The 26,510-nt window shown below is 46.1% G+C and overlaps 1 protein-coding gene across 2 annotated transcripts in view; it reads left to right on the top strand.

Moving 5' to 3' along the window:
* Positions 1–26,510, top strand: part of FUBP3 (far upstream element binding protein 3) — a 65,919-nt gene that overhangs the window by 19,323 nt on the left and 20,086 nt on the right. Inside the window, exons 3-8 of one of the 2 annotated variants that reach the window (XM_053559614.1) lie at positions 15,631–15,661; positions 18,301–18,350; positions 18,749–18,820; positions 20,075–20,132; positions 22,096–22,258; positions 24,081–24,179. In XM_053559614.1, coding sequence (XP_053415589.1) covers positions 15,631–15,661; positions 18,301–18,350; positions 18,749–18,820; positions 20,075–20,132; positions 22,096–22,258; positions 24,081–24,179 — 473 coding nt within the window. Of the gene's footprint in view, positions 1–15,627; positions 15,662–18,300; positions 18,351–18,748; positions 18,821–20,074; positions 20,133–22,095; positions 22,259–24,080; positions 24,180–26,510 lie in introns of both variants that reach the window. The other variant, XM_053559611.1, reaches the window with a different exon arrangement.

Genomic DNA, 26,510 nt, shown 5'->3' with positions numbered 1-26,510 from the left:
GGTTACGGCACCAGCCACATGCACAGAGGCTGGTGGGTTCAAATCCCGCCTGGGCCAGCTAAACAACAATGACAACTGCAACAAAAAAAATAGCCGGGTATTGTGGTGGGTGCCTGTAGTCCCAGCTACTCGGGAGGCTGCAGCAAGAGAATTGCTTAAGCCCAAGAGTTTGAGGTTACTGTGAGCTGTGACACCATGGCACTCTACCTAGGGCAACATAGTGAGACTCTTGTCTCAAAAAAGGTAAATAAATAAATAAGAAAGAAAAAGAAAATTGGATTTGACAATAATTTCTGGGGTCTCTAGGAATTCTAAAAGAGGAGATGGCAATTATTTTTAGATGTGGGAGCCTCTTTGGAATAACTGTTTAGACTGTGATGATTTTAAGGAGACAACAGTCATTTGATTAAAAATTCTTGTCTATTTTAAAAACTGTTCATGATCATGAAACATAGAAATCCACCCAGGACCATTGGAACTGAGATAACCATTTAAACTGCTCCAAAATGACATCCTGCAATCTCTTTATACTTTGGTGATTTCTTAGACTAAATGTGGCTGATTATATTATCTGTACTTCTGCCTTAGTGAAAAGGTATAATGCAAAGTAACCTTTTTATCTTTTCAGGCCAGTTGTGCTTTGGTTCCTCCAAATAGTGGGGCAACTATTGTAAAAATAAAACTTGAGTTGTCTGGCTATATGTAAATATCTCATTAATGGACAGTGCCTCTCTGGCCCAGTGTTTCCAGAAATCGAGATCAATACATTTCACAACTCATTCAACCTTTCACAACAATTTCACAATTCAGCCTTATTTTTTCCACTGGCTGCAGGGAATTCAAGTATTAAAACTTGTGCACACAATGAACAGGTAGTCTACTGTGTTTTTTGCATAAGGAATATTTTTTAAGCATGAAACAAAGTTTATTGAGGAAGAGAAAGATGGGTTTACAGAGTAAAATGGAGGTTTACAAAGGGAGATAACCATCATCATAGACAGAGAAGGGGCCCCTGTTGTTGAGACAAGGAAAGGCGTGGGTCATGGTCACTGATTCTCTTTCCTAATGTTTGGATTAGACTGACCCCATGGTTCAGAGATCACTTTGAAACCCAAGTCTTAACTGCATGCATGCAGACCCCCCCCACACACACACACACAAGACTCTCTGAGAGCCCACCGAGGGTGTGGACTGCAATGTAGATTTAAGCTAGTGACATGATCATTAGCTTAAGACTGTTCTGGCTCATTTTTAAGACTCTGTTACACCTGTTGCTAGGTTAGAGTATCTCTTGCATCTTTTTGCAGTTGCCACGCTAAGTTCTGTTAGGTAGATTGGTACGGTGGTCCCTTCTCCCCAGGTGGGAACAATCACAGGGGACAAAATTAAGGTGGCAGACTGAGATGGGGGCGTAGAGACCCCGCTTTTGTCCTTCCTCAGGAATGCTGGATCCCTAGCTATCTACCTAACATTTATCCACTGTCTACTCTAGAGACCCAAATCTTGGATAGGGGGTACCAACTCATCTGAGGAACACCTAAATATTTGCAGATGAAACCATTCGGCATTTTGCAGACATTTTTCTCCAATCCTTTGCACACCCATTTGATAGAAATTAGCATTGATAAAAGGACCTGGATCACAGGCAGATGTACCTGACTCAGCTAACATAACCCAATAACTTCAGAATCTCATTTAAAGCCCTGGTTCAATTATTACATGTTTTCACTTTTTTTTCCTTTCCTTTTCTTTTCTTTCTTTCTTTTTTTTTTTTTTGAGACAGCGTCTCAAACTATTGCCCTGGGTATAGAGTGCCATGGTATCATAGCTCACAGGTACCTCAACTCGGCCTCAAACGATCCTCTTGCCTCAGTTTTTCTTTTCTTAGTAGAGACAAGGTCTCGCTTTTTGCTCAGGCTGGTCTCAAACCTGTGAGCTCAAGCTATCCATCCACCTCATCCTCCTAGAGTGCTAGGATTACAGGCGTGAGCCACCATGCCCGGCCTTCCCTTTTTTTTTTTTTGATCACCATAATTTTTTGCATGACTGCCTTTTGGGGACTAAATTTTTTTTTTTAAGAGACAAGAGTCTCATTTTGTCCCCCTTGGTAGAGTACCATGGCGTTACAGCTCACAGCAACCTCCAGCTCTTGGGCTTAGGTGATTCTCTTGCCTGAGTCTCCCAAGTAGCAGGGACCATAGGCGCCCGCCACAATGCCTGGCTGTTTTTTGTTGCAGTTTGGCTGGGGCCGGGTTCAAACTCGCCACCTTCAGTAAATGGGGCCAGCGCCCTATTCACTGAGCTATAGGTGCTGCCCAGGGGGACTAACTCTTTTTTTTTTTTTTGTGGTCCTTTACTTATTTATTTTTTTATTAAGTATAAACACATAGATCATGTATACATTAACACATTTATGGGGTACAGTGTGCTGATTTTATGTACAATTTGGAATGCTTGTATCAAACCAGTTAATATAGCCTTCACCTCATTTACTTAATTATTGTGTTAATTTATACCCAATAGATTAGATATGTACCCTTGCAATATGCACCATAAGAGTGGGACTAACTCTTTATGAATATGTTTTCTCTCTTTCCTCCTAATTATTAACCCTTCTTACAGCAGGAAAGAACCTTTCTATGTCCTGCCAGATCTCTTGCATCCCTGGATGCCTTGTCTATGTAACAACAGACTGTGTCTGAAGAAGAAGACATTTTGCTCAGGCTTTTTACATTATGCATTAGAAATAAATAAAATTAATCCTCCCTTTTGTTGAGCGCTGTTTATATAACAGAATTACAGAAATTGCCTTTGCCTCCAAGCTGGTCTTCAGGTGTAGAATTCGAGGTTTGCATTGAGTTCCATGAGAACACTGGGTGTTTGGGGCCTGCCACAACCCCATGTCAGCTGTCTTCTGCTGGGTGTAAGGTCACTGGGCCAGTTTTAATTTCCAAAGAGAATAAATATATGAATAAACAGATCCAGTTACAAGGAGTGATGTTCATACCTACTTAGCCTTCTAAGACACAGTCTTGACATTGGTGTGATAAAAGTTCAGGAAACAGGCAGACCGAGAAGCAGCCACTGTGGTTCCTTTTCTTGCTAGTGATGATTATCAAAGTCTTCGGAGCTGTTTGGTTGGTTGGTTTGGCTTAGGGTTTTTTGTTAGAAACTCAACTGATCACTTTTTTAGCAATATAAAATTTCTAACTCCCATGAAGCAGAGTTCTTTAACTCCCGTTAGGGAGTTAAAGTTTAGTCCTCCAGAAATTTGGTGTTATTTGGGTCAGCTTAAAAATACTTGAACTTTTTTTTTTTTGTAGAAACAGAGTTTTACCTTGCAACCCTCGGTAGAGTGCCGTGGCATCACACAGCTCACAGCAACCTCCAGCTCCTGGGCTTAGGCGATTCTCCTGCCTCAGCCTCCCGAGTAGCTGGGACGACAGGTGCCTGCCACAACACCCGGCTATTTTTTCTTGCAGTTTGGCCGGGGCCGGGTTTGAACCCGCAACCCTCAGTATATGAGGCCGGCGCCCCACTCACTGACCCACATGTGCCGCCAAAAAATACTTGAACTTTTTTTTTTTTTTTTTGTGGTTTTTGGCCGGGGCTGGGTTTGAACCCGCCACCTCCGGCATATGGGACCGGCACCCTACTCCTTGAGCCACAGGCGCCGCCCAGAATACTTGAACTTTTAAGTTAACTAGAAAGTAGCCTAACATAAGATTTGTTCAGAACCTTGGGTTTTGCAAACAAATGTATGAATTGGAGGATTTAAAAATTTGCTGAGTAGGCTGGTCTGAAGGCAGAGACTGACCTCAGTTGATTGTTCACAGTTGGTTACAGATTGAACTCTTTGTTCTGCTCTTCCCTCCTTTTCACTGTTGCCCTTGACTAGTCATTTGTTTTGTTGTTGTTGTTTTTGTTTTTGTTTTTTTGCAGTTTTTGGCCAGGGCTGGGTTTGAACCCACCACCTCCAGCATATGGGGCTGGCGTCCTACTCCTTTGAGCCACAGGCGCTGCCCTGTTTTTGTTTTTTTTTTTTTTTTTGAAGACTCTCACTTTGGGCAGCGCCTGTGGCTCAGTGAGTAGGGCGCCGGCCCCATATACTGAGGGTGTTGTGTTCAAACCCAGCCCCAGCCAAACTGCAACAAAAAAATAGCCGGGCATTGTGGCGGGTGCCTGTAGTCCCAGCTGCTCGGGAGGCTGAGGCAAGAGAATTGCGTAAGCCCAAGAGCTGGAGGTTGCTGAGAGCTGTGACCCCATGGCACTCTATTGAGGACAACAAAGTGAGACTCTGTCTCTAAAAAAAAAGACTCTCACTTTGTCACCTGTCACCCTTAGTTGAATGCCTGAGTGCCCTGGCATCATACCTCACAGCAACCTCAGATTCCTGGGTTCCAGCAATCCTCTTGCCTTAGCTTCTCAAGTAGCTGGAACTACAGGTGCCTACCATCATACTGGCTATTTTTATTTATTTATTTATTTATTTATTTTTTCTATAGAGATAGAGTCTCACTTTATTGCCCTCTGTAGAGAGCTGTGGCGTCAGACAGCTCACAGCAACCTCCAACTCCTGCGTTTAGGCAAGTGTCTTGCCTCAGCCTCCCAAGTAGCTGGGACTACAGGCGCCCGCCACAACGCCCAGCTATTTTTTGCTTGCAGTTTTGCCGGGGCCGGGTTTGAACCCACCACCCTCAGTATATGGGGCTGGTGCCCTACTCACTGAGCCACAGGCACCGCCCAGACTGGCTAATTTTAGAGATAGGATCTCGTTCTCACTCAGGCTGGTCTCTTGCTCAGCCTGGTCTCCAACTCCTGAGCTCAAGCAACCCACCAGCCTCCCAGAGTGCTAGGATTACAGATGTGAGCCACCACGCCCAGCCCTTTTTTTTTTTTTTTTTTTCAGACAAGAGTCTCTGTTGCCTTGAATAGAGTGCTATGGCATTATCACAGTTCATACCAACCTCTTAACTTCTGGGCTCACATCGTCCTCCTCCCTCAGCCTTCTAATTAGCTGAAACTGCAGGTGTAGGTGTCTATCACAACACTCCAGTAATCTTTCTATTTTTCGTAGAGACAGGGATCTGGCTCTTGCTCAAGCTGGTCTTGAACTTCTGCGCTCGAGTGATCCTTTCACCTCGGCCTCCAGGAGTACTGGGAGTATAGTTGTGAGCCACCGGGCCCAACCCTAGTCTTTTTTTTTTTTTTTTTTCTTTTGAGACATAGTCTCACTTTGTTGCCCTTGGTGGAGTGCTGTGACATCACAGCTCACAGCAACCTTAAACTCTTGGGCTTACATGATTCTCTTGCCTCAGCCTCCCAAGTAACTGGGACTACAGGTGCCCGCCACAACACCCAGTTATTTTTTTTTTCTGCTCTGAACTTCCTCCACCTCCAAAGCACATCCTCTCCTTCATTCTGCGTTCTTGCTCTTGCTCAGGCTCCTCTCAAACTCCTGAGCTCAAGTAATCCACCTGCCTCCTAAATGTGGGGATTACCAGCATGAGCCACCATGCCGGTCCCTAGTCTTTTTTTTTGAGACATAGAGGCTCAAGCTGTCACTGTAGGTAGAGTGCCGTGGTGTCATAGCTCATAGCAACCTCCAACTCTTGGGCTCAAGCAATCCTCTTGCCTCAGTTTTTTTTGTTGTTGTTTGAGACAGAGTCTCACTATGTTGCCCTTGGTAGAGTGTGGTGGCATCACAGCTCACAGCAACCTCAAATTCTTGGGCTGAAGCGATTCTCTTGCCTCAGCCTCCCAAGTAGCTGGGATTACAGGCGCCTGCCACAACGCCCAGCTATTTTTTTTTCTTTTTTTAGAGGTCTTGCTCTGGCTCAGGCTGGTCTCAAACCTGTGAGCTCAGGCAGTTCAGCCACCTCAGCCTCCCAAGTGCTAGGATTACTGGCATGAGCTACCACGCCCAGCCCCTAGTCTTTTATTTTTTTTAGTTGACAAGTAATAATTGTACAGATACATGGGGTACATGGTGATGTTTCAATATGTAATGTATAGTGATAAGGTTAATTAATATATTCATCTCAAACATTACCCTTTCTTTGTGTAAGGGAACATTCATTATTCTTCTAGTTGTTTGAAACTGTGTATACTATACAGCATTAGAATTGATTCCTCCTATCTAGCTTTGAGTTTTTTATCATTTAACAGATTTCTCTCTATTGCCCCCTTCCCACTGCCCATCCCAGCTTCTAATATCCTCTCATCTGCTTTTACATTTACAGGATAAATTTATTTTAGCTTCCACATATGAGTGAAAACATACAGTGTTTAACTTTCTGAAATCCTGGCTTATTTCATTTAACTTAATATCCTCCATTTCCATCCATGGTGCCATAAATGACAGGATCTCTTTCTATGGCTGAACAATATTCCATTGTTAATATATACCACGTTTCTTTACCCAAACCTCTGTCGTTGGATGCCGCGGTTGATTCCACATCACTATTCTGAGTGGTGCTGCGGTGAACACGGGGCTCAGACATCTCCTCAGTACAGGGACTTCCTTACCTTCAGGGAAATTTCCAGTGAGGGGATTGCTGGATCATATGGTAATTCTATCTAGTTTTTTTAAGAAACCTCATTTCTTCATAATCTAAGAGGGGAAAAAATGTCATAGGCAGTAGAATAAGGGAAGAGATTTGCTCCTGATGTAAGAAGGGCTTTGGGCTAGTTGTGTTTCTGGGAGTGCAATCTAGAGCTGTCTGTCAGATTGCTGGCTTAGGCAACTGCTGAAAACAGCAAGTAGGTTTTGGAGCTCAGTGTCAAAGCCCATCTGGGTGTCCTTCCCTGGGAAGAGCAGTCATTCCACGGCACCCCACTTCAGATCAGGTCATTCTCACTTATGGCATCTTCAGTCTTGGTTGACTCTGGTTTGTTCTGACAGTCTTTGGTGCACCCTTGGTACCCCACCGGTTTCGGAAATTGTTCCACTCCAGTCTCAGTTGCGGTAGCTTTTCCATGCCCTACTTTCTTTCTTCTTTTTTTTTTTTTTTTGAGATAGAGTCTCACTATGTCACCCTCAGTAGAGTGCTCTGGCATCACAGCTCACAGCAACCTCTAACCTTTGGGGCTCTTGCCTCAGCCTCCCAAGTGACTGGGACTACAGGCGCCCACCACAACGCCCGGCTATTTTGTTGTTGCAGTTGTCATTGTTGTTTAGCAGGCCCTGGCCGGGTTCAAACCCACCTGCCTCAGTGTATGTGGCCAGTGCCTTAACCACTGGGCCCTGGGCGCCAAGCTGTCATCCTCATCTTTTGACTTTCTCAGTGCCTAAGCTCTTGATCTTCTACCACCACCCCTTTTGTCTTTCCTTCCTTCCCTTTCTCCTCCTTTTTCCCACATCTGCCTCACTAGTGAATAAGTCACGCTCTGCTGTGAACTTCATCCATATCCAAAGTACGTCCTCTCCTTCATTCTGCAGTTCCTGGGGCACGTCACACGCCTGTCCTGCTGTCATCTGCATGCTAATCATAGAAGCCGTCTGCATGTCCCCACGCACCTTACATCCTGATTGAGTAAACGCTGCATGCTCAAGTTTTTCCTTCTCTACTACGAATAGCATTTTAAAATTTTCCTTGAAAAGTAAGCTCTAGGGGCAGGGTGAGGTGGCTCATCCCTGTAATCCTAGGAAGCCAAGGAGGGTGGTTTGCCTAAGCTCAAGGGTTCAAGACCAGCCTGAGCTAGAGTAAGACCCCATCTCTAAAAATAACTGAGTGTTGTGGCGGGCACCTGTCCCAGCTACTTGGGAGGCTGAGGCAAGAGAATTGCTTGAGCCCAAGAATTTGAGGTTGCTGTGAGCTGTGACACCCTGGCACTCTAAGGGCAACAAAGTGAGACTCTGTCTCAAAAAAGAAAAATAAGTTCTAAATTTGAAAGAATGATGATAGCTAATTGGCTTCAGAGGTGAAAATTTAAATTCAATTGAAACCAGAGATTGGTGAGCTTTTTCTTCTCTTTTTTTTTTTTTTTTCTTGAGACAGAGCCTCAAGCTGTCGCCCTGGGTAGAGTGCCGTGGCATCACAGCTCACAGCAACCTCCAATTCCTGGGCTCAAGCGATTCTGTCTCCGCCTCCCAAGTAGCTGGGACCACAGGCGCCCTCCACAATGCCCAGCTATTTTTTTTTTTTTTTTGGTTGCAGCTGTCATGGTTGCTTGGCGGGGCCGGCTGGATTCGAACCTGCCAGCTCAGGTGTATGTGGCTGGCGCCTTAGCTGCTTGAGCCACAGGCGCTGAACCTGCTGAGCTTTTCATTAAAGAACCAGGTAGTAAATATTTTAGGCTTATAGGCCTTATGTCCTACCTACTCAACTGTGCTGATGGAGCCCAAAAGCAGCCATAAAGGACATGTAAACAAAGCAGCAGGGCTGTGTTCCAATAGGATGTCATTTACACAAACAGGCAGCTAGCCCTCTGGCGCAGTTTGTCAGCCCCACTCTGTATGCTGCCCATCTACTACTGTGTAGGAAGAAAACTTACTGTATGTAAGGTTTAGTGTTGTTCATGGTTTCAGGCGTCTACTGGGTCTTGGAACCATAGATAAGGGGAGGACTGCTGTATTATGGGGTAAAGGAAGAATTCTTAGGTATACTATCAAATGAATTATTTGTATAAGATTGAAATAGAAATAAAATCATTTATGTCCTTGCCAAGTTGTGTGTCAGTACTTGTGGCATAGGGCAAAGAGATGGAGGAAAAGAAGGGATAGGAGAAAAAGGCATTCAAAACTGAAAATTTAGAGAGGAACAAGGGCTAAGAGGTGCCAGTGCTGGGTTAAGGTGCTTGCTGCAAAATGTCCTGGGTGCCCAGACACTGCCTCTGGCCTGCACCTCAGCAGGGCTGCAAGCACCAAAGTCTCCCCTTTGGAAAGAGAGAGGAAAGTGAATCTCAGAGATACTGATACTTTCCTGCCTGGAAAGGTTGTGTCCTTCCCCTTGTCACGCCTCTCCTCACAGTCCCTTTCTCTGATTGGCAATGGTGCCTTATCTGGGAGGTGAAATCTTCAAGCACAGAGGTGAGTCAAGAATTCTGGGTGGGAAATGCCAAGGTGAAGTATAGAGTCTAGGTAAGAAATACTGGTGGGGACAGGGTCTGGTTTATCCAGCTTATATGTAAATTCATGGCAAATGTTTCATGCCCAGCCCCCCACCCCAGTCACCCTGTTCCTTTCTCCTCCCCTCCCATCACCCATCCGTCCATTTTAGGATTATAATTCAGAAGTGAGGAGGTAGTCACATGGCTACATGTGTGAGTGGGGGAAAGGAAGTAAGCTCCCCCCCCCAGCAAAGTATGGTCTGACTGGTCAGTTGACAATTTACTAAGTCAACTAGGTGAAGTAGGAGACAGTTTCCACAAAAATGAATGAGCTAAATCTGCAGCATCAGTGTTGTGACAAAAATATAACTGGCACTCATGTACAATGCCTGTTATATTCTTTGCAGCTATTAACCTAGGGGGAAAAATTAGATGTTAAATTAAAAGAGGATTCATACTATTTAAAAGTTCATCTTGATGGTTCAGCCTTTCTGGAAAATAGTTTTGGTTTTGTAGCCTTACAATACTAAACATGGATTTACCTGCCAGGTGAGGTGGCTCACGCCTGTAATCCTAGCACTTGGGAGGCTGAGGCAGGTAGATGGTCAGAGCTCACGGGTTCAAGACCAGCCTGAGCCAGAGCGAGACCTCATCACTAAAAAAAATAGTCCATGTACTAAGGCTAAGACAAGAGAATTGCTTGAGCCCAAGAGTTTGAGGTTGTTGTGAGCTGTGACGCCATGGCACTCTACTGAGGGTGACAAAGTAAGACTCTGTCTCAAAAAAAAAAAAAAAAATGGATTTACCATACAATCCATAATTGCTTCCTAGGCATTATCACCAAGAAATGAAAACTTGATGTTCACACAAAAACTTGTCTACAAATTTTCATAGCAGCTTTATTCATAGAACCCCCAAACTGAAAACAGCCCAGATATCCTTCAGTAGGTAAGTGGCTGTACAAACTGTGGTGTATCCATACCATGAACGATGACTCAGCAATAAAAAAGGAGCAGACTGCTGGGTGCAGCTCCCACCTGTAATCCCAGTACTCTGGGGGGCGGAGGCAGGTGGATTGCTTGAGCTCAGAAGTTGGAGACAAGCCTGAGCAAGAGTGAGCCCCCATTTCTAAAACTGTCGAGGTGTGTGGCAGTCACCTGTAGTCCTAGTTAGTTGGGAGGCTGAGGCAGGAGGATTGCTTGAGCCCAAGAATTTGAAGTTGCAAATGAACTGTGACACCATGACACTCTACTGAGGGTGACAAAGTGAGGCTTTTGTTTCAAAAAAAAAGGAAAAAAGGAACAAACTCTTGGTACATGCAGCAACTTGGTTGACTCTCTAGGGATTTATACTGAATGCAAAAGTTAATCCCAAAGATCCTCTTTGTGTTGCATTTTTGGAATACAGAACAGACTGCCCATTGCCAGGGGTTAGGGATGGAGCAGGGAGGGAAGGTAAGAAATGATCACAGCTGGAAGGGAACTTAAGGCTTAAACTCTTTATTGTGTAGATAGGGAAACCAGTGTCTGGAGAAATAAGCAGATTGATGAATGCCAGATGCCTAGGAGGTGACAAAAGAAGACTCGAACCTGGGTCTTTGTCTCACAATCTATAATGATGTCAGAGTTTGAATCCCAGCTTTGCCAGTTGTTAGCTGTGTGACTCTGAAGCAGGTTGCTTAATATCTCTGAGCCTCTGTTTCTTCACCTGTAAAATGGGGGCCAGTAATACCTACCTTATAAGATTATCATAAAGGTTATGTCAAGTTTTTTTCTTTCCTTTTTTTTTTTTTTGAGACAGTCTCTCATTTTGTGACCCTCAGTAGAGTGCTGTGCCATCACAGCTCACAGCAACCTCTAACTCCTGGGTTTAGGCGATCTTCTTGCCTCAGCCTCCCAAATAGCTTGGGACTACAGGTGCCCGCCACAATGCCTATTTTTTTGTTGCAGTTTGGCCGGGGCCGGGTTTGAACCCGCCACCCTCGGTATGTGGGGCCAGCGCCCTACTCACTGAGCCACAGGTGCCGCCCATGTCAAGTCCTTTTAAAATGTTTTGAAATGCCACTTACAGTGTGAGAAATATATTTTCTTCAGGACTAGTTAATACAGCTGTATTAAAACACATCTAACTGAAATAAAAGTTTATGGAATATATGCCCTTATTATATATGCTACATTCTGTTTTCTACTTTATTTTTAGAAAAACTGGTTGTGATCCCATTGACTTCATAACCACTGGCTTAAATGAAAATAAAGCTTAGTGCTGTAACTACAGAATCAGAGTTATTTTTTTCCTTTCTTTTTTTAAGCAGTTTTTGGCCGGGGCTGGGTTTGGACTGGCCACCTCTGGCATATGGGGCTGGTGCTCTACTCCTTTGAGCCACAGGTGTCGCCCTGTTTTTTTCCTCTTAACGTCACTCCTTTGTTCCTTGGGTCAGGCCGTGGGCAGGCACTTGTACGTGGGGAAGAGGGTGCAGATCTGCATCCCCGGAGGCTGCTTTAGGCTCCTCATGAGTTTGCTTTCCCAGCTAGACTCGAGGTTCCTTGAGAGCAAAGGTTACCTTGTTTACCATTTTATCCTCAGGACCTAGCAGGGTGTTCAGCACCCAGAACACACTGGCGTGCTTGGTGAAGAACTACCAAAAGCATTAATACCACAGTGATGGTGTTGAAGCCCTCAAGATAAAAGACAGGGAAACACGATAGAGTCGAGCTCCCGTGAGCACCACCCCTGCCCGGGCATTGTCTGGGGCTGGCCTGGCCCCTCCTCTGCAGTACAGTGGGCCTGGTGGTGTCCCGGCGGGGACTGTACAGCGTCTGCCTCTTGGGCAGGGCTCATGGGATTGGGTGGGTTTGTGCAGGTGAGACACCTAGAAAAGCAGCTGCGGTCACTGGTGGTTGTATTCTTCTCTACTCAGAAAAGCATGCTGGAGACCACATGTAAGAGTGACATTATGGAGATAAACTTGAATTTGCTCTCACTTTAAAAACAGTAGTAATTTGCAAAATTAATAACATATTATTTAGCAGGGGCCTTTCAGCAGAACTCAGGATATCAGAATTTTGTGGCCCTGGAGTAAGAGTTATGCCTAAAACACAGGAAGCCTTTGTACTGTCCTGAGAAGCTTTTTGAAAACACTTTGAATCCCCACAGTGTTACTGACCTGAGCTGGGGCTTGGAAAGGCATTGGTCAGCGTCGGAAGAGACCGGAAATCCAAGGAAGGGGCTGAGAGGAAAGACATTTCCCTCCTGACTGGCTGGCACACCTGCCTCTGGCCTGCTGCTCTGTGGGGCCAGCCTATGTGGGCTGAGCTGCTGGGGGGGGGGACTTGGTGCTTTGGTTCCTTGGGCTTTCGGGGAGTGGTGTAACTACCGAAGCTGAGGCGCATTACAAAGTTGGCTATGTTTCCCAGTTATGATTCGTTAGCATTTCTTTGGGGGGAGAAAAATGAAGTCTTTTTTTCTTTTTTTTTTTTTTTTTTTTTGTAGAGACAGAGTCTCACTGTACCGCCCTGGTGTAGAGTGCCGTGGCGTCACACGGCTCACAGCAACCTCTTAACTCTTGGGCTTACGCGATTCTCTTGCCTCAGCCTCCCGAGCAGCTGGGACTACAGGCGCCCACCACAACGCCCGGCTATTTTTTGGTTGCAGTTTGGCCGGGGCTGGGTTTGAACCCGCCACCCTCAGCATATGGGGCTGGCGCCCTACTCACTGAGCCACAGGCGCCGCCCATGAAGTCTTTTTTTCTCTTCCTCTCTTAACAGGAAAAAAATGTTCTGACCACTTTTTTAAGATAGTTCTTGAGGGCGGCGCCTGTGGCTCAAGGAGTAGGGCACCAGTCCCATATGCCAGAGGTGGCGGGTTCAAACCTAGCCCCAGCTAAAAAAAAAAAAAAAAAGGTAGTTCTTGAAATTGGCAGAGTATTGCCCTTCAGAAAGAATTTCTTCTATTGTAGATCCCTTCTTTTCTGGGAGAAGTTTGTGTTCCCGTATGTATCTGGGTGGCTTCCCATTCTACGGAGTGCAAGATAAATGGGAGCGTCCCGTGTGTGCTGGGATTGAGCTGAGGGGAACTTTGGCGGCAAGAAGCAGCATTGTTGACTGGGGTGCGCCATTTATGGAAGTTGAGCTGATTTTAGGCAGCATTTTTTTTCATTGGTGCAGTAAAATGACTAGTTCCAGTCCAGTGAGTGTGGTGGCTGTTCCCATTTGCCTTCTGAATGTGCTGCTCCTCGCTGTGAAGACTGAGGGATGGTCCTGTTGATTGAGTTGGGCCTCACAGTTTGCTGTGTGAGTGCCCAGCACCCCCCTCTAACTGCTGGTTTTCAATTTTAGGCACCAAAGGGGAATGTTTCCGAAGGGAATGAAACTTTAAATCACATATTTCAGCCTTGGACCACAACGTTTGCATAGAGGAGGGAGACAGTTCCTTCTTAAAGCATCCCATCCACCAACTCAGAGTTGACTCTGGAGTTGAAGCTGATAACCTCCCAGGTGACTAGGCTCTCATCTGTGCAGCCCACCTGTGTGTGGGATGACAGTGTGTGCACTTTCATCTGCAGTCAGCGTGAGCACCTCCATTTGTGGCTGGCAGAAATGGTGTCGTGTGTGTGGCACCTGTGGCATGTACTTTGCCAACAAAAAGGAAATGTCATTTTGTGATGGGCACAAAATTCTGAATGGCTTTTGAGCAGGAGCCCTCCAAGTGTTCTCATGAATCTCATGAAGTTCTGTGGCTTTTCTGGCTTCTTCATGGTCTTACCAAACAGCATTATGGGCCAGGAGGTTGGTTGGCCGTGCTGCCTTGGCTGAGGAATAGGCACCTCTCCTCTTGGTGACATTGCCAGGTACATTAGCCCTGGTTTTCAGCGGATTCTCCCCACCGAGACAAGTGCTGACAGTGACCAGGGAAGCTGAGTTCGGGTGGAATAATGAGCCCGACTCCTGCATACCCTGTCGTCCCATTCTCCTCTGGTCTCTTCTTTTTCTCCCCGCTGCCTTAGGTGGTAGACGTTCTTCTCCTGAGCCAGCAGTTGTCCAGTTTTCATGTGAAACTTGAGTCATGAACACTCCCTATCCCAAGCTGGAGCGTTTGTTATATTCCAACTGGATATGCAAAAAGAAAAATTGAAGAGTCAATGAAGACAATTCTCTTATCCCAATCGCTTGTTATTCTGCTTATCTGAGATAAGCAGGTTAATAATATATAATGTCAATATTTTGGCAGCAGACCATTATCTTGCTATTGATCCCAAGAAATATGGTATTGACTCAGTAGCTTCGTTTACTTTTTGCTGGTGTTGTTTCTTTATGCCTTCTTTTTAAATGTCATAATCTGGTTTCTTTCCCTTTGTCTCTTTACTGTCCAGGCAGAGTGTGACAGGGCTAAGTTTGGAAAGAAAAAAGAGCAGTTGGACTTGTGCATTTCAGACCCTTTCACTCTTTGTCTTACAGTGGATATAATTGATCCGTTCCCACTTATCTCATGTCTATCCTTACAATAACTTTCCCCAAGACTTATTTTTGAGTGCTTTTAGTGTCTTATAATGTTCATTCTGTTCTCTCTAACATGTTTCCAAATTTATTTTTTCATTGTCTGCTGACTGTATTTCCTGAGCTGCATTTTCCAAAAGAGAAACGCCACAGAATCATTTTTGCTGATGGCTGGTGAAGGAGACACTCATCAATAGCTGAAAGAGGAGAAACTGGAACAAAAAGCGTAGCTCAAGTGGATTTGTGGGAATGTGATTACAGAGTCGGTTTTAATAATAAGAGGCTGTTTGGCACTGTTGTCTCTGTGAAATGGGCTTGAAAGGCTGGCTGGTTCCTAGTGTCCACTGTGTGTGGACTGCCATGGGGGTCGGTGAGGGGGCCCAGGCAGGAGGAGGCCAGAGCCTCTCCTCGAGGTGCTTGTCGGGGGGCAGGGTGGGGGTGGGCATCTCCTCCCTCATGGCCAGCAGGGCACATATGTGCATGTTCTGAGTGACTGCAGCTGCCGTGGAGCAGTCCTTACCAATGCTTCTAAGGAGGTTACATCTTCTCATTAGTTTTTAAAAGAGAGAGAAGGTAGCCGGGCGTTGTGGCAGGCGCCTGTAGTCCCAGCTACTCGGGAGGCTGAGGCAAGAGAATCACTTAAGCCCAGGAGTTGGAGGTTGCTGTGAGCTGTATGATGCCACGGCACTCTACCAAGGGCCATAAAGTGAGACTCTGTCTGTACAAAAAAAAAAAAAGAGAGAGAAGGAATCCTCTCCATGTACACACTGAGTTTGGATCCAGAGCAGGAGGGAGGTGGGAAGGTAGAGGGATTTTCTCCCAGGCCTCTCAGCATGCGGACCCACAGATCAATTTCTTACCCTGCGTTCAGCTGGACACTGGGTTAGAGACGTTGTTGATCAAGATGTCCCCTCCTGTTTCATATCACATAACGCATTCATTTCAGCCACTGAGCCTAAATTACTGTTGGCTTTCTTTCTGCCTTTCTTTTTCCCCCCTGAAATGGTAAGAACTCGTATAAGGATGAAGTTAGTTTATCCGTGCTAATGCTTTGATTTTTCTTTTCTTTTTCTCTTTGCCACAGTAGGTAACCAGTTAGGGGCCTTGGTACATCAAAGGTAAGCAGTGGGTTATGTTTTATTATTTATTGATCATTTCTAATTGTTTATTGATCCACCATCTGTACTAGAGTATTAGGAAGTCAGAGGTGGAGAATGTGAAAAACCATGGGCTAGATTTCTTTAAGACTCAAGTTTTTTGCTAGCCCTTTCTAAGATAGTGTAAGCTCAAGGGATAAGCTGATACAAAGTGTTCAAAGATCAGCCATTATTGTTTGTAAGTGGAAAGTTGCTCTTTCTACAGATGTAATTTAATTTAATGGAAAGAATGTGAAATTTTATGAATCCTTAGTCCCTTCACTTTATGTCCAGAAGTGTGCTGTACTGGGCTCTCAGAAGGGAATGCTGTGGGTGCTCATGGCCGGTGGGTGGGTAGCCGGTGCTTGGGTCAGGGAGACAGAAGCCTGAGTCCCACCCCCTGCCACGGTGATAGGGACTTACCAGAAAACCTCTGCTAAATGCCCAGTTGATTCTCTGCCCCATTTCCGCTCACAGCTCTGTTAAACGTTCAGCATTTTGAGAGATAAAAGACCTCTGAGCTTTTCCAAGGCCAATCTGTAAGACAGGGTATTTGTGGTCAGTGTATTCCTTCAAAAAGGAAAAAGTATGCAGGTAGCTGTATACCATGGTTTCTCTTCCAGATGGCATTTTGAGCTGTAAAATGTATCTGTAACTGTGTTACCCTAACTAACCTTCAGTGCCCGTGATACAATTCTCTCATCTTTGTTCTACATGGATGTTAGGGAGTTGGTAGAAATCACCAGATATTAGTTACCCAAAAGACTTATTCTGAATTTCTGTTGTTTGCTTGCTTTGTTTTGTTTGTTAATTAATTAAAATTATTTAAGTGAGGTGGTTGTTAGTATTAAAGGCTGATTTTTGGCTGGGCTTGGTGGCTCACGCCTGTAATCCCAGCATTCTGGGAGGCCAAGGGTAGAAGGAATTTCCTGATCTCAGGAGTTGGAGACCAGCCTGAGCAAGAGCAAGACCCCGTCTCCAAAAATAGCCCGGTGTTGCGAGTACAAGCGGGCACCTGTACTTGGAAGGCTGAGGCAAGAGGATTGCTTGAGCCCAGGAGTTTGAGGTTGCTGTGAGCTATGGTGCCATGGCACTCTACCGAGGGCAACAAAATAAAACTCTGTTTCAAAAAAAAAACAAAAAACCTCAAATGCTGATTTTCCTGGAAAGCCATAATTACTCAGGATTTTACTTTTCAAAATGTTTATACTTTGTGCATTAGACAAGTTCTAGCCTTGCATTAGAATGGAGCCTTTTCTTCCAGGAATCCCAAAGCATTTGTCTTGGTATGTTTCTTCCTCAGAATCTGCTAAAATTGTTCCTGAGGGCCAAGGAACCGCCCCAGCTTTGTGAAATTTTATATTACACTAGTGTTGAAGCCAACTCCCAAGTAATATTTTCTGAGGGTGCACAGCTGGTGCTACACAAGATGTGGGCAGCAATCTCACGGCTACACACGGGAGTGTTGTCATCCCTCGCCAGAGGTCGGGAAGCACAGCCTGACCGGGCCTGACATCTGCTGTGGGATGCGTTAGGCCAGCAAGGCTTGGCACCAACATCCATAGTTTCCATAAAGAAGCTGGGAATTACGTGGTTTGAGGGAGACCACATATATCCCAAGTGGCAAGAATCCCTCCTAATGCAGAAGCCTGGGGATGGGGATGTGAGCCCCAGGAGGAGACCGTTTGCTGCCATCACAGTGATGGTGTAGCAAGTGCCATTTACCCTGTTGCATTTCTTCTAAGTGCTGCACTTTCCCTAAAAACGTGCATTTATTCACTCCTTCCCATGATGGGTAAAAATCCAGCTGTGTGAGAGATGTTTAAAAATGCTTGCCTTTTTTTTTTTCCTTCAACTACTTGCATTTAGCTTCCTCCTAAGGTAAATGTTTAGATTTAATTGCTTTCTGGGGTGTTGGGCAAATTGGATATTGTCCACAATACACTGTATGGCAAATTTGAAGGTTTGTCTCAAGAGACAGTGCAGTGGTTGTTTAAAAAAAAAAAAAAGGCACATAAGAGGTGGACTAACATTTAACAGAGTGAGTGAGGTAATTATTCTGTCCTGGTCAACACTGATTAGGCCTCTCTTGGACACTGGTTCCGTTTGGGGCATCTTACCTTAAAAGACATAGATAAATTTGAGAGCTGCCAGAAAACAGTAAAAAGATTGGGAAACAAAGAATGTTGCAGAAAGTTGAGTATCTCTTCATCTAGGGAGGGCACCCTAGTAACAGTTTGAAGGTCTCCCAGGCGTGGAGGAGCTGTGCGCATCCCGGGACTAATGCCCTGTTTGTTAGAGAGGCCTGAACAAGCAGTACCCAGGAGCTGTGTGGGGGAAAGGGGCGTGATTACCAGGGGCGTGGACGGTTTAGTGAAAAACCAGAGGTTTCTTCCTCTCACGTAAGGAGAGATGGAAGGTTTAAATCTCTGCAAGGCGTGATTGACCAGAGGGTTCATTAAATGGCACTCTTTGTAGATGGTCATGGATGTTGACTAGAGAGGCATGATTTATTTTAAGCTTTTATCTTGCAGCATTGCCAATAAGGGCAGTTTGGGAACTTAACCGTGGCTGCAAAATTCTGTGTTCTATATTTTTTCCAAAATGTTCTTTGTTTTTAGGGCCGTAATAACCGAAGAATTCAAAGTGCCTGATAAAATGGTCGGCTTTAGTGAGTATCTGCGTTGTCTGCTGCCCCCTAATTTCTGTCTGTCTTTCTTTTCAACCTCGCTTTGTCCTTGTAGTGGAATGCTTTTCACACGGTACTTGCTGCAGTCTCTCCCCAGGCTCTGGAGAAACCAGAGCTTTGGGCTGTGGACCGGCACCCCCACACACCTCCCCCCCCCACCCCAACCTCGCCCCACTTTAGCTGGAATCCCTGCCTGCCACTGTGTTGCATGTAGAATTTCGTTGCTGTAGTGCTCAGAGAATTGAGATGGGCTCACCGGGCCAACTTGGCGTTTGGTACTGTGAGCCAAGTGTAATAGTTTTTTGAATTCATTAGGCCATTCGTGCATGGTTAAATAGGGAATGGGGGGGCGTGTTCTGACCTCGTTCAATTTGTTTCAGTTATCGGCAGGGGAGGTGAGCAGATTTCACGGATTCAAGCAGAATCTGGTTGCAAAATTCAGATTGCTTCAGGTAAGGGCATCTTTTTTATAGATCTCAGTTTGATAGAAAATATTTTGCAAAATTTCCAAGATCCAGTACCTTTGCTTCTCGCTTAGAAATTTAGGGGCTTTGGGTAAGTATATGCGATTGGTGTTTCCTTTGCACTTCTGGAGTTGAACTCCCAGATGACAACCAGAACGATCAGAGTAAAAGTAGGCCAAAAAACAAGGCCTCCTAGCTGCTCCTAGCCGGCTTCTAGGTTAGACCCTCTTGCAGTTCTGTGGCCGCCTCTCCAAACACCTGCTGCTCTAGGACCTGTGCTTTCCCACCAGAATGTTAGGCCAGACATTCTGGGGCCTGCAGGAGTCTAGGGCTTTGGGACTGCTCCTGGGGACTGCATGCCAGATCCTATCGATAAGACCGTCCCTTCCCTGTGTGGGAAGAGCACATCTGGGGTTCTGGCAGAATTAGTACACGTTAAACCCATATTAGGACCTTTCCCAGGTGAGTCCATTTTGACCCTACATTATGGAGAAAGACCAGTTGAAGAGCAATTTTTATTTTATTTTTGGTTTTATTGTCTAATATGAGTTTCACCTCTTTCCGTTGTGGAGGAAGGGGTTTGAAGGACATTTGAGTAGAGAAATGTTTATCATTTTGAAAGATCCTTATTACAGTGTCTTGAAGGCAGTAACTATTGTTAGCTGTTTCTCTTCAGTTTTTTGAGGAAAGGCTTTAAGAAGAAATTTTTTTTAGGAAGAAAGTAAAGCATCATTGTAGCGTTGGAAAGTAAGATTTTCCTTTCTTGTCAGATGGCCCAGAACCAGTTCCGTATAAGATGCCCCAATCTCTTAGGATATTCCTGCAGTAACTGGTAATATCTACTGTGCATATCATTGAATTCCTTACCATTGTACCCGGTTTGTGTGCAAACAAATGACCAGTAAACTATAAATGGAGAAACGGAAGAACAGCACTAGATAACGAACTCAAGCAGTTACCAGAAACGAAGCTGAGCCTGGTAGTAAGGACCAGCTCGTAGGCCTCTGAGGCCTCCTTCCAGCTTCCTCTGTCAGACTTGTTTCTACTTTGAGAACCAAGGATGGAGCTCCCAGCTTAATATTCTATCCACAATCAGAAGCAAACTGCCTTTTCCTGGGAGGCTGGGCTTCTTTGGGGCTGGTGTAGGAGCCAGCTCCAGAGTGATAGTCTGTGCACAGAGGCAGAGGCACACGGCCGCCTGGTGCTCACCAACACACCCCGTCTTCTTGATTCTTCTTATAGAGAGTTCTGGGATTCCAGAGAGGCCCTGTGTACTTACCGGAACCCCAGAAAGTATTGAGTAAGTTTATTTTATTTACTTTTTCCTTTCACTCTTCTTCCTCCTTCCCCACATGGGGAGAACTGGAAGGGCAAGACCATCACTGAACACTGCAGACGTGTGCTGCAGTCTGGCCACACGAGCCGATGCTGCTGCAGGGACAGCCTGGGAGGTTGCTATGCCAGGGGACCTTGCTGTTACATTAAATGCTCAAGATGTCACCCTTTCCCCAAACTCTGCACAACTTCTCACAGCTGTCACATCTTCATAAACCATGGTCTTGAGAGTGTACATTCATCCGCCTGAGTGCTTTAATCAACTCACTTCTTCCTGGTTAACACCTCCTTTACCTGAGCAGGTCTGAATTAGTGAGCCTGTCACTTTGTGAACTGCTGAGAATCCTGGTACCAGGTCTTTGGCCTGGGGCTGATCCCATTACCCTTCTGATATTTGTGAACTAAAGGAATAGATTTTCTTCGTGGCCTTTGTTCCACTCAGAGGGCTGTATGGACCTGCAAGGAGATGTCTTGGCTTTGGGGCCTTCGCCGCAGCCTCCGGAGTACCTTGCTTTTCTCCCCTGGTACACACATGCTCAGAGCCTTGTTCAGAGGCAAGCCCACCTGATAAGGGGGCACACTGACTGCGAGTCTGCTCACTTTCCTTTTTCAATCTACTGAGTAGCTTTGCATTTGGGGACAGGGTGCTGAGATTATGTCTGGCTCAATAGATAAGGTTGTTTTATTGTTTCCCTTTCTCAGGGAGTGTAGATGAGTTTAAATTCTCTCCTTCTGCTGTGACATTGCAAGCAGTGAACCAGAATAAATACCACTGGCGAGTGTACATTATAGGGCAAGCTGTATGGTATTGCTGGAGTCAAGGCATTTTTCCTCCAGTGCAGGTTAATCTAGTACACACGCAAAATATTAAAAAGCTGCTGTAACTGAGAAGATACACGAAGCTGATTTTGTACGCAAAGACTCAAGTCTGCAAAGGCCACAACGTGTTTTCTACCTTTCTCTTCTTTCTTCCTAATCTTCTAACCCATTTCTGCGTAGTGTCCACTCAAGGGGTAGAGACAGGGAGATTATGATCAGGAGGAAGCAATTTGAGTTTCTTCAGTGAGCTGTGCAGCCAGCCTCTTAGTAGCTGAGTTCTGCTCTGTTAGAGGAACCAAAAAATAGATTGTGTGCAGTGATTTAGAGAATAAATGCTGAAAGTAACAGCCAGGGGAGATTCTGGTGCAGAAAAGGAAGGCAGCCCCACAGATGACCTTGGTGGTCTGGGCTGCCCTGTCACAGCATTGCCGTTTCCCTCAGCACAAGTGGCACGCCACGTGAAATGCAGGTGTCTGTGAGTGCACGGCTACATCTGACCCACCTCCCCCCTTTCCCACCTCTGGAAACTAAACTGGTGGTTAGCAGCCTTAGCCCAAAAATCAGAGAGCAGTGTTGTTGGCTTTGGAGAAGAACCCTGGGTCGGAGGGTCCGGGCAAGTACTAACCCTGCTTCTTTCCTTTCTTTCTCGTGGCGCTCTCTCCCTGCCCATATCTAACAAACCTATGTTGAGAGTATACTCTCTGAGAAGGTTTATGCTGGGTTGGAGGACAGCGAGATGTGCCGAGGGGTAAAATGTGGTCCCTGCTACTAGAGCAGCTGGTATTCAGGTCCCTGCTACTAGAGCAGCTGGTATTCATTGGAGATAACACTTTGGTGGAGACACAAGCGCGAGCAGAGGCGGACTTGAATCGGGTTGTTTCTGGCAGCAGCCTGCTCGTCTGGGCTCCGTGTTGGAACGCTGGAATCATGGTGTGTGTTGCTTTTCAATTCCAGCCTAGTAGCTTGGCGGATGGCACAGAGCCCTCCCGAGCTGTGGGGCAGGAGCTGGAGCTGGATGCAGGGCTGCCGCGGCTCCTTCAGGTTTTCCCCTGGTGCACCTGAGTGTTCCTACGGTGCTGATTCTCCTGTGGTTCTCTTCCCTCCCAAAGACAAGCCAAACGGCTCCTGGGGCAGATCGTGGACCGCTGTCGGAACGGACCGAGCTTTCATAATGACGTAGATGGCAACAGCACCATCCAGGAGATTCTCATTCCCGCGTCCAAAGTGGGTCTGGTCATCGGCAAAGGAGGGGAGACCATAAAGCAGTTACAGGTATGCGAGCCCAGAGCGGCAGAGAAGAGCGGCCGCCCTGTAGCAGGTCCCCGGCCTCCTGCTCTGGGGCCTGGTCAGAGTAGACCTCCCTGGCTGGGCTGGCTTTGCACACCACGATGCTGGAGCGGCCCCCCAGACCTCTGCCCAAGTGGTTCCACGGTCAGTTGGGAGAGGCTTCCTTCCTGCATTTGACAGATACATTCTGAACTTGTACTAAAACCAGGCCTGAGGCCATGTACTGGGGGCAGGTGTGCCCTGGCAGGGGTCCTCATGAACTTTTCCACAACCATTGTGACAGTGGAGCTCCATGAGGATACTTTGTACATCAGAGGACAGCACTTCTCGAGTCAGGAGCTATAACCCTCATTATTTGAGTGGTTGTAAATATGCTCACCACTTTTTAAAGACTGTGAAAAGGGTAAGTGCCAGCCTCTCTGTTGTAATGAAGCTGAAATAATATCCCTTCTCTGATTTTTTATATAAGAGGCTGTTACTGAGTGAGCGCTACACGACCAGAAGCCCTCAGCTGAGACTCTTGGGGCCAGAACATGTTTCAGAATTTAACACCCACTTTGGGGCGGCGCCTATGGCTCAAGGAGTAGGACACGGGCCCCATATACCGGAGGTGGCAGGTTCAAACCTGGCCCCAGCCAAAAACTGCAAAAAAAAAAAAAAAAAATCGGGGCAGCGCCTATGGCTCAAGGAGTAGGGCGCCGGTCCCATATGCCGGAGGTGGCGGGTTCAAACCTAGCCCTGGCCAAAAAAAAAAACAAAAACAAAAACAGCCAGGCGTGTGGCGGGCGCCTGTAGTCCCAGCTACTTGGGAGGCGGAATCAGGAGAATCGCTTGAGCCCAGGAGGGGTTGGAGGTTGCTGTGAGCTGTGATGCCACAGCACTCTACCCAGGGTGACAGCTTGAGGCTCTGTCTCAAAAAAAAGAAAGATCCAGAATTTAACACCCCTACCAAGTTCTAGGGCTGCACCCTGAAATATGCACATTTCTGTACCTAAATACAACAGTAGTCACACTTACTGAGAGAAAGGCTAGGAATAAAAATAGTTGGATGAGTTCAGTTCTGCCGCCAAATTAGAAATGAACAAACTTTTATTTCAGAGCCGTGGGGCTTTTGCAGTTGCAGGTAAAGGGCTGTGGCTTGCCTGGCTCGCCCTGCCATGACCCAGACCCCAGACACTGGTTATGAGGACAGGATCTGAGTGTAGACTCCGAGAACTTAGGATCTGGGGTCCCAGCATCCAAATTTTGGGGGGGTTGTTCTTTGTTTTATTTCAGAGTCATGTGAAGGTACAGTGATGATTAGCTTACATTTGCATTTGTTAGGTGACGTCTCTGTTATTCGTGCCCCTCATCCAGGAGGGGTGCCATATACCCTTACATCCTGTTAGCCAGCATCCACATTTTGGTCACCCATTTGATAGCTCTGGATCCTTGGGCAGCATATTCTCAGAGCCTTCTTTATTTGTGAAGTGGAGAGATGGTGAGAACTTCACTCAGTTCTTCAGAATTTCTAATCAGATACCGTTAAGAGTCCTTAGTCTGTGGCGTTCCATAGCAGTAGCTCACTAATGCTGAGGTACTCTAGGCACTGGAGACAGAGGATTGCTTGGGGAGATGGTTCTATGTGTTCCATTTGGATGCGGCCTGCACGTCCTGTATGTCAGTCTTCACAGAAGCCAGCCTAATGGTCACGAGCAGCAGTGCCTGGGGGTAGCTGTGGATGTGACCTGACCCAGGCCAGTGTCCTGTGCTGTCCCCTGCTCTCATTCATGACAGTGAGGGCTGTGCTGGTGTGTGTCCCCCACAGGAGCGGACTGGTGTGAAGATGGTTATGATCCAGGATGGCCCGTTGCCCACGGGCGCGGACAAGCCTCTTCGCATTACCGGAGACCCATTTAAAGTACAGGTAGGAAAGAAACCACGGATGGAGTGAGTCGTGGGTGTGTGGCTATCACTTGGTGGTAACCTAGAGCTTTTATCTTAGTAATTGTAAGACTGGATATTCCTTTATTTAAGGTAAGCTTAATTTCCTAAGCAAAATTTGGTGATAAAGCAATCTAGGGTTGTCCTGCTCGATATTGGAGCTACTAGCTACATGTGGCTGTTTAAATTAAATAAAAGTGGCTCATTTTCACTGGCCATACTCCAGGTGCTCAGTAACGAGCACGAGGTTGGGGCAGCTATCTTGGGCAGTATAGTATACATAGGGAACATTTCTGTCAGTGAGAAGCTTTTGTGAGATAGTGCTGATCAGGTGTAATTTGGATTTGCTGACCTATGGTCAGCTGAGGTATAGCCTCTGTTTGGCTTTTGTTTGCCTGTTTTCTCTCTCTGGGTCCATTTTGTAAGCCTGGCAGAGGGGGTTGAAGGAGAACACCAGTGCTGGAGCCACACAAGCATATGTGGCCCTCATAGTGGGCGTCCTATGGCCTGAGCTCCCAGGGAAGGCAGCCCTAGTGGCTGAAAGCAGCAAGGGGCTCAGTTGTCAATCCCATGGAGTGGTCTTCCTTTTCCAACACTTGCTGATACAGGAATGCAAGTGGACTATGGCTTGTGTCTGTTCTCAGTCAGTGAAATACAAATACTCTTTTTTTTCTGCAGCCTGCTTTGCCAATGCTTCATTTAGAGTAGTTCCAGGTTGACGCACCTTGGTGAGCCAGGCTGCCATGGACAGTCAGTCCTTTCTAGGAACCTTGGGGATTTGATCCTGTAAAGGTTACCAGTCCTGACAAAGTATTTCCCTATCATTCTGGTCTGAACCCTATCATTCGCCTAAACTGGTCAAGGTACACCTGTAAAATAATCATTTTAGGACAGGGTTTGGGGCAGTGGTAGACAGGATCCTGTCCTGAAGCTTTCACGTCCTTCGGGTTGGGATCCCCCATGCACTGGTCTCTCCCAAACCTCCTGGCCTTCTTTCAGTGTAAACAGGCAGGCTCTTAACAGTCAGATTGTGGCCGGGCGCAGTGGCTCACACCTGTAATCCTAGCACTCTGGAAGGTCGAGGTGGGTGGATTGCCTGAGCTTAGGAGTTCAAGACCAGCCTGTGCAAGAGTGAGACCCCATCTCTACTAAAAATAGCCGGGCATTGTGGTGGAAGCCTGTAGTCCCAGGTACTCCGGAGGCTGAGCCAAAAAGATCACTTGAGCCCAAGAGTTTGAGGTTGCCATGATGCTAAAGCACTCTACCAAGGGCAACCAAAAAAAAAGAAAAAAAATCAGAGTGCATCTCTTCCATCCTAACTTTGCTCCTGCAGGCCAGCTCACGGCATGACTCCATGGTGTTATCCGTGGACCCTGAGGAGGGCCGGGTGGGACACAGTGCCTGCCCCCACCAGCCCTCCCCACTGCCCTTGCCATCACATGGACAGGGTGAAGACGGTTAGGATCCAGGATGGCCCAGTGCCCACAGGCGCAGCTAGCCTCTTCCCATCAAGCCTTTGATGTTACCTTTTGTTGGCAAAATGTCACAACCAAAAATTGTATCATTGGGTATTTTATAAATGTGTATGAAAATAATTATTACTTACAGTTTTTCGTATGTTTTTGTTTTTTGAGACAGAGCGTCCAGCTGTCGCCCTGGGTAGAGTGATGTGGCATTACAGCTCACAGCAACCTCCAACTCTTGGGCTTAAGGGATTCTCTTGCCTCAGCCTCCCAACTAGCTGGGACAACAGGTGCCTGCCACAATGCCTAGCTATTTTTTAGTAGTAGTTGTCGTTGTTGAGCAGGCCCAGGCTGGATTCGAACCCACCAGCTCAGTGTGTGTGGCTGGTGCCATAGCCATTGAGCTACAGGCGCCAAGCCAATTTTTAGTATTTTTAATTTAAAAACTGTGTATTCCATATTAAGAGAAGCAGTCTGCCATATTTTAGGGTAAATTGTTGCTTTTTGTCCTTTTCCTAACATTTTATTATAAAAACCTTTGACCATCAGAAATACAGATTTTGATAGCAAAGCGACATTAGTTGTGAGCTCTTGTGAGGAAAGTCATTGTCTTTATCCTCTTTAGAGTTAGACTGTTGGGGTGGGTATAAAAGATGGAGTCTGTCAAATCTTTCTTTCTTAGAAATTTATTTCTGAGTTAAGTAGAAATGGTTGTATTAGATGTTCTTTATCATTTAATAATATACTTGTGTACTAAAAGATACAAGTGCTGTATAAAATCAGCCAATTATGTTAAACCAGCATATCTGCCTGTGTTGTGTTTGTCATTACCCTGAATAGAAAGGCCTTTA

The sequence above is a fragment of the Nycticebus coucang genome, chromosome 2 (genome assembly GCF_027406575.1).
Source record: "Nycticebus coucang isolate mNycCou1 chromosome 2, mNycCou1.pri, whole genome shotgun sequence".
NCBI lineage: Eukaryota > Metazoa > Chordata > Mammalia > Primates > Lorisidae > Nycticebus > Nycticebus coucang.
The sequence above is the reverse complement of the archived record's forward strand: the minus strand, read 5'-3'. Positions and strand labels throughout refer to the sequence as shown.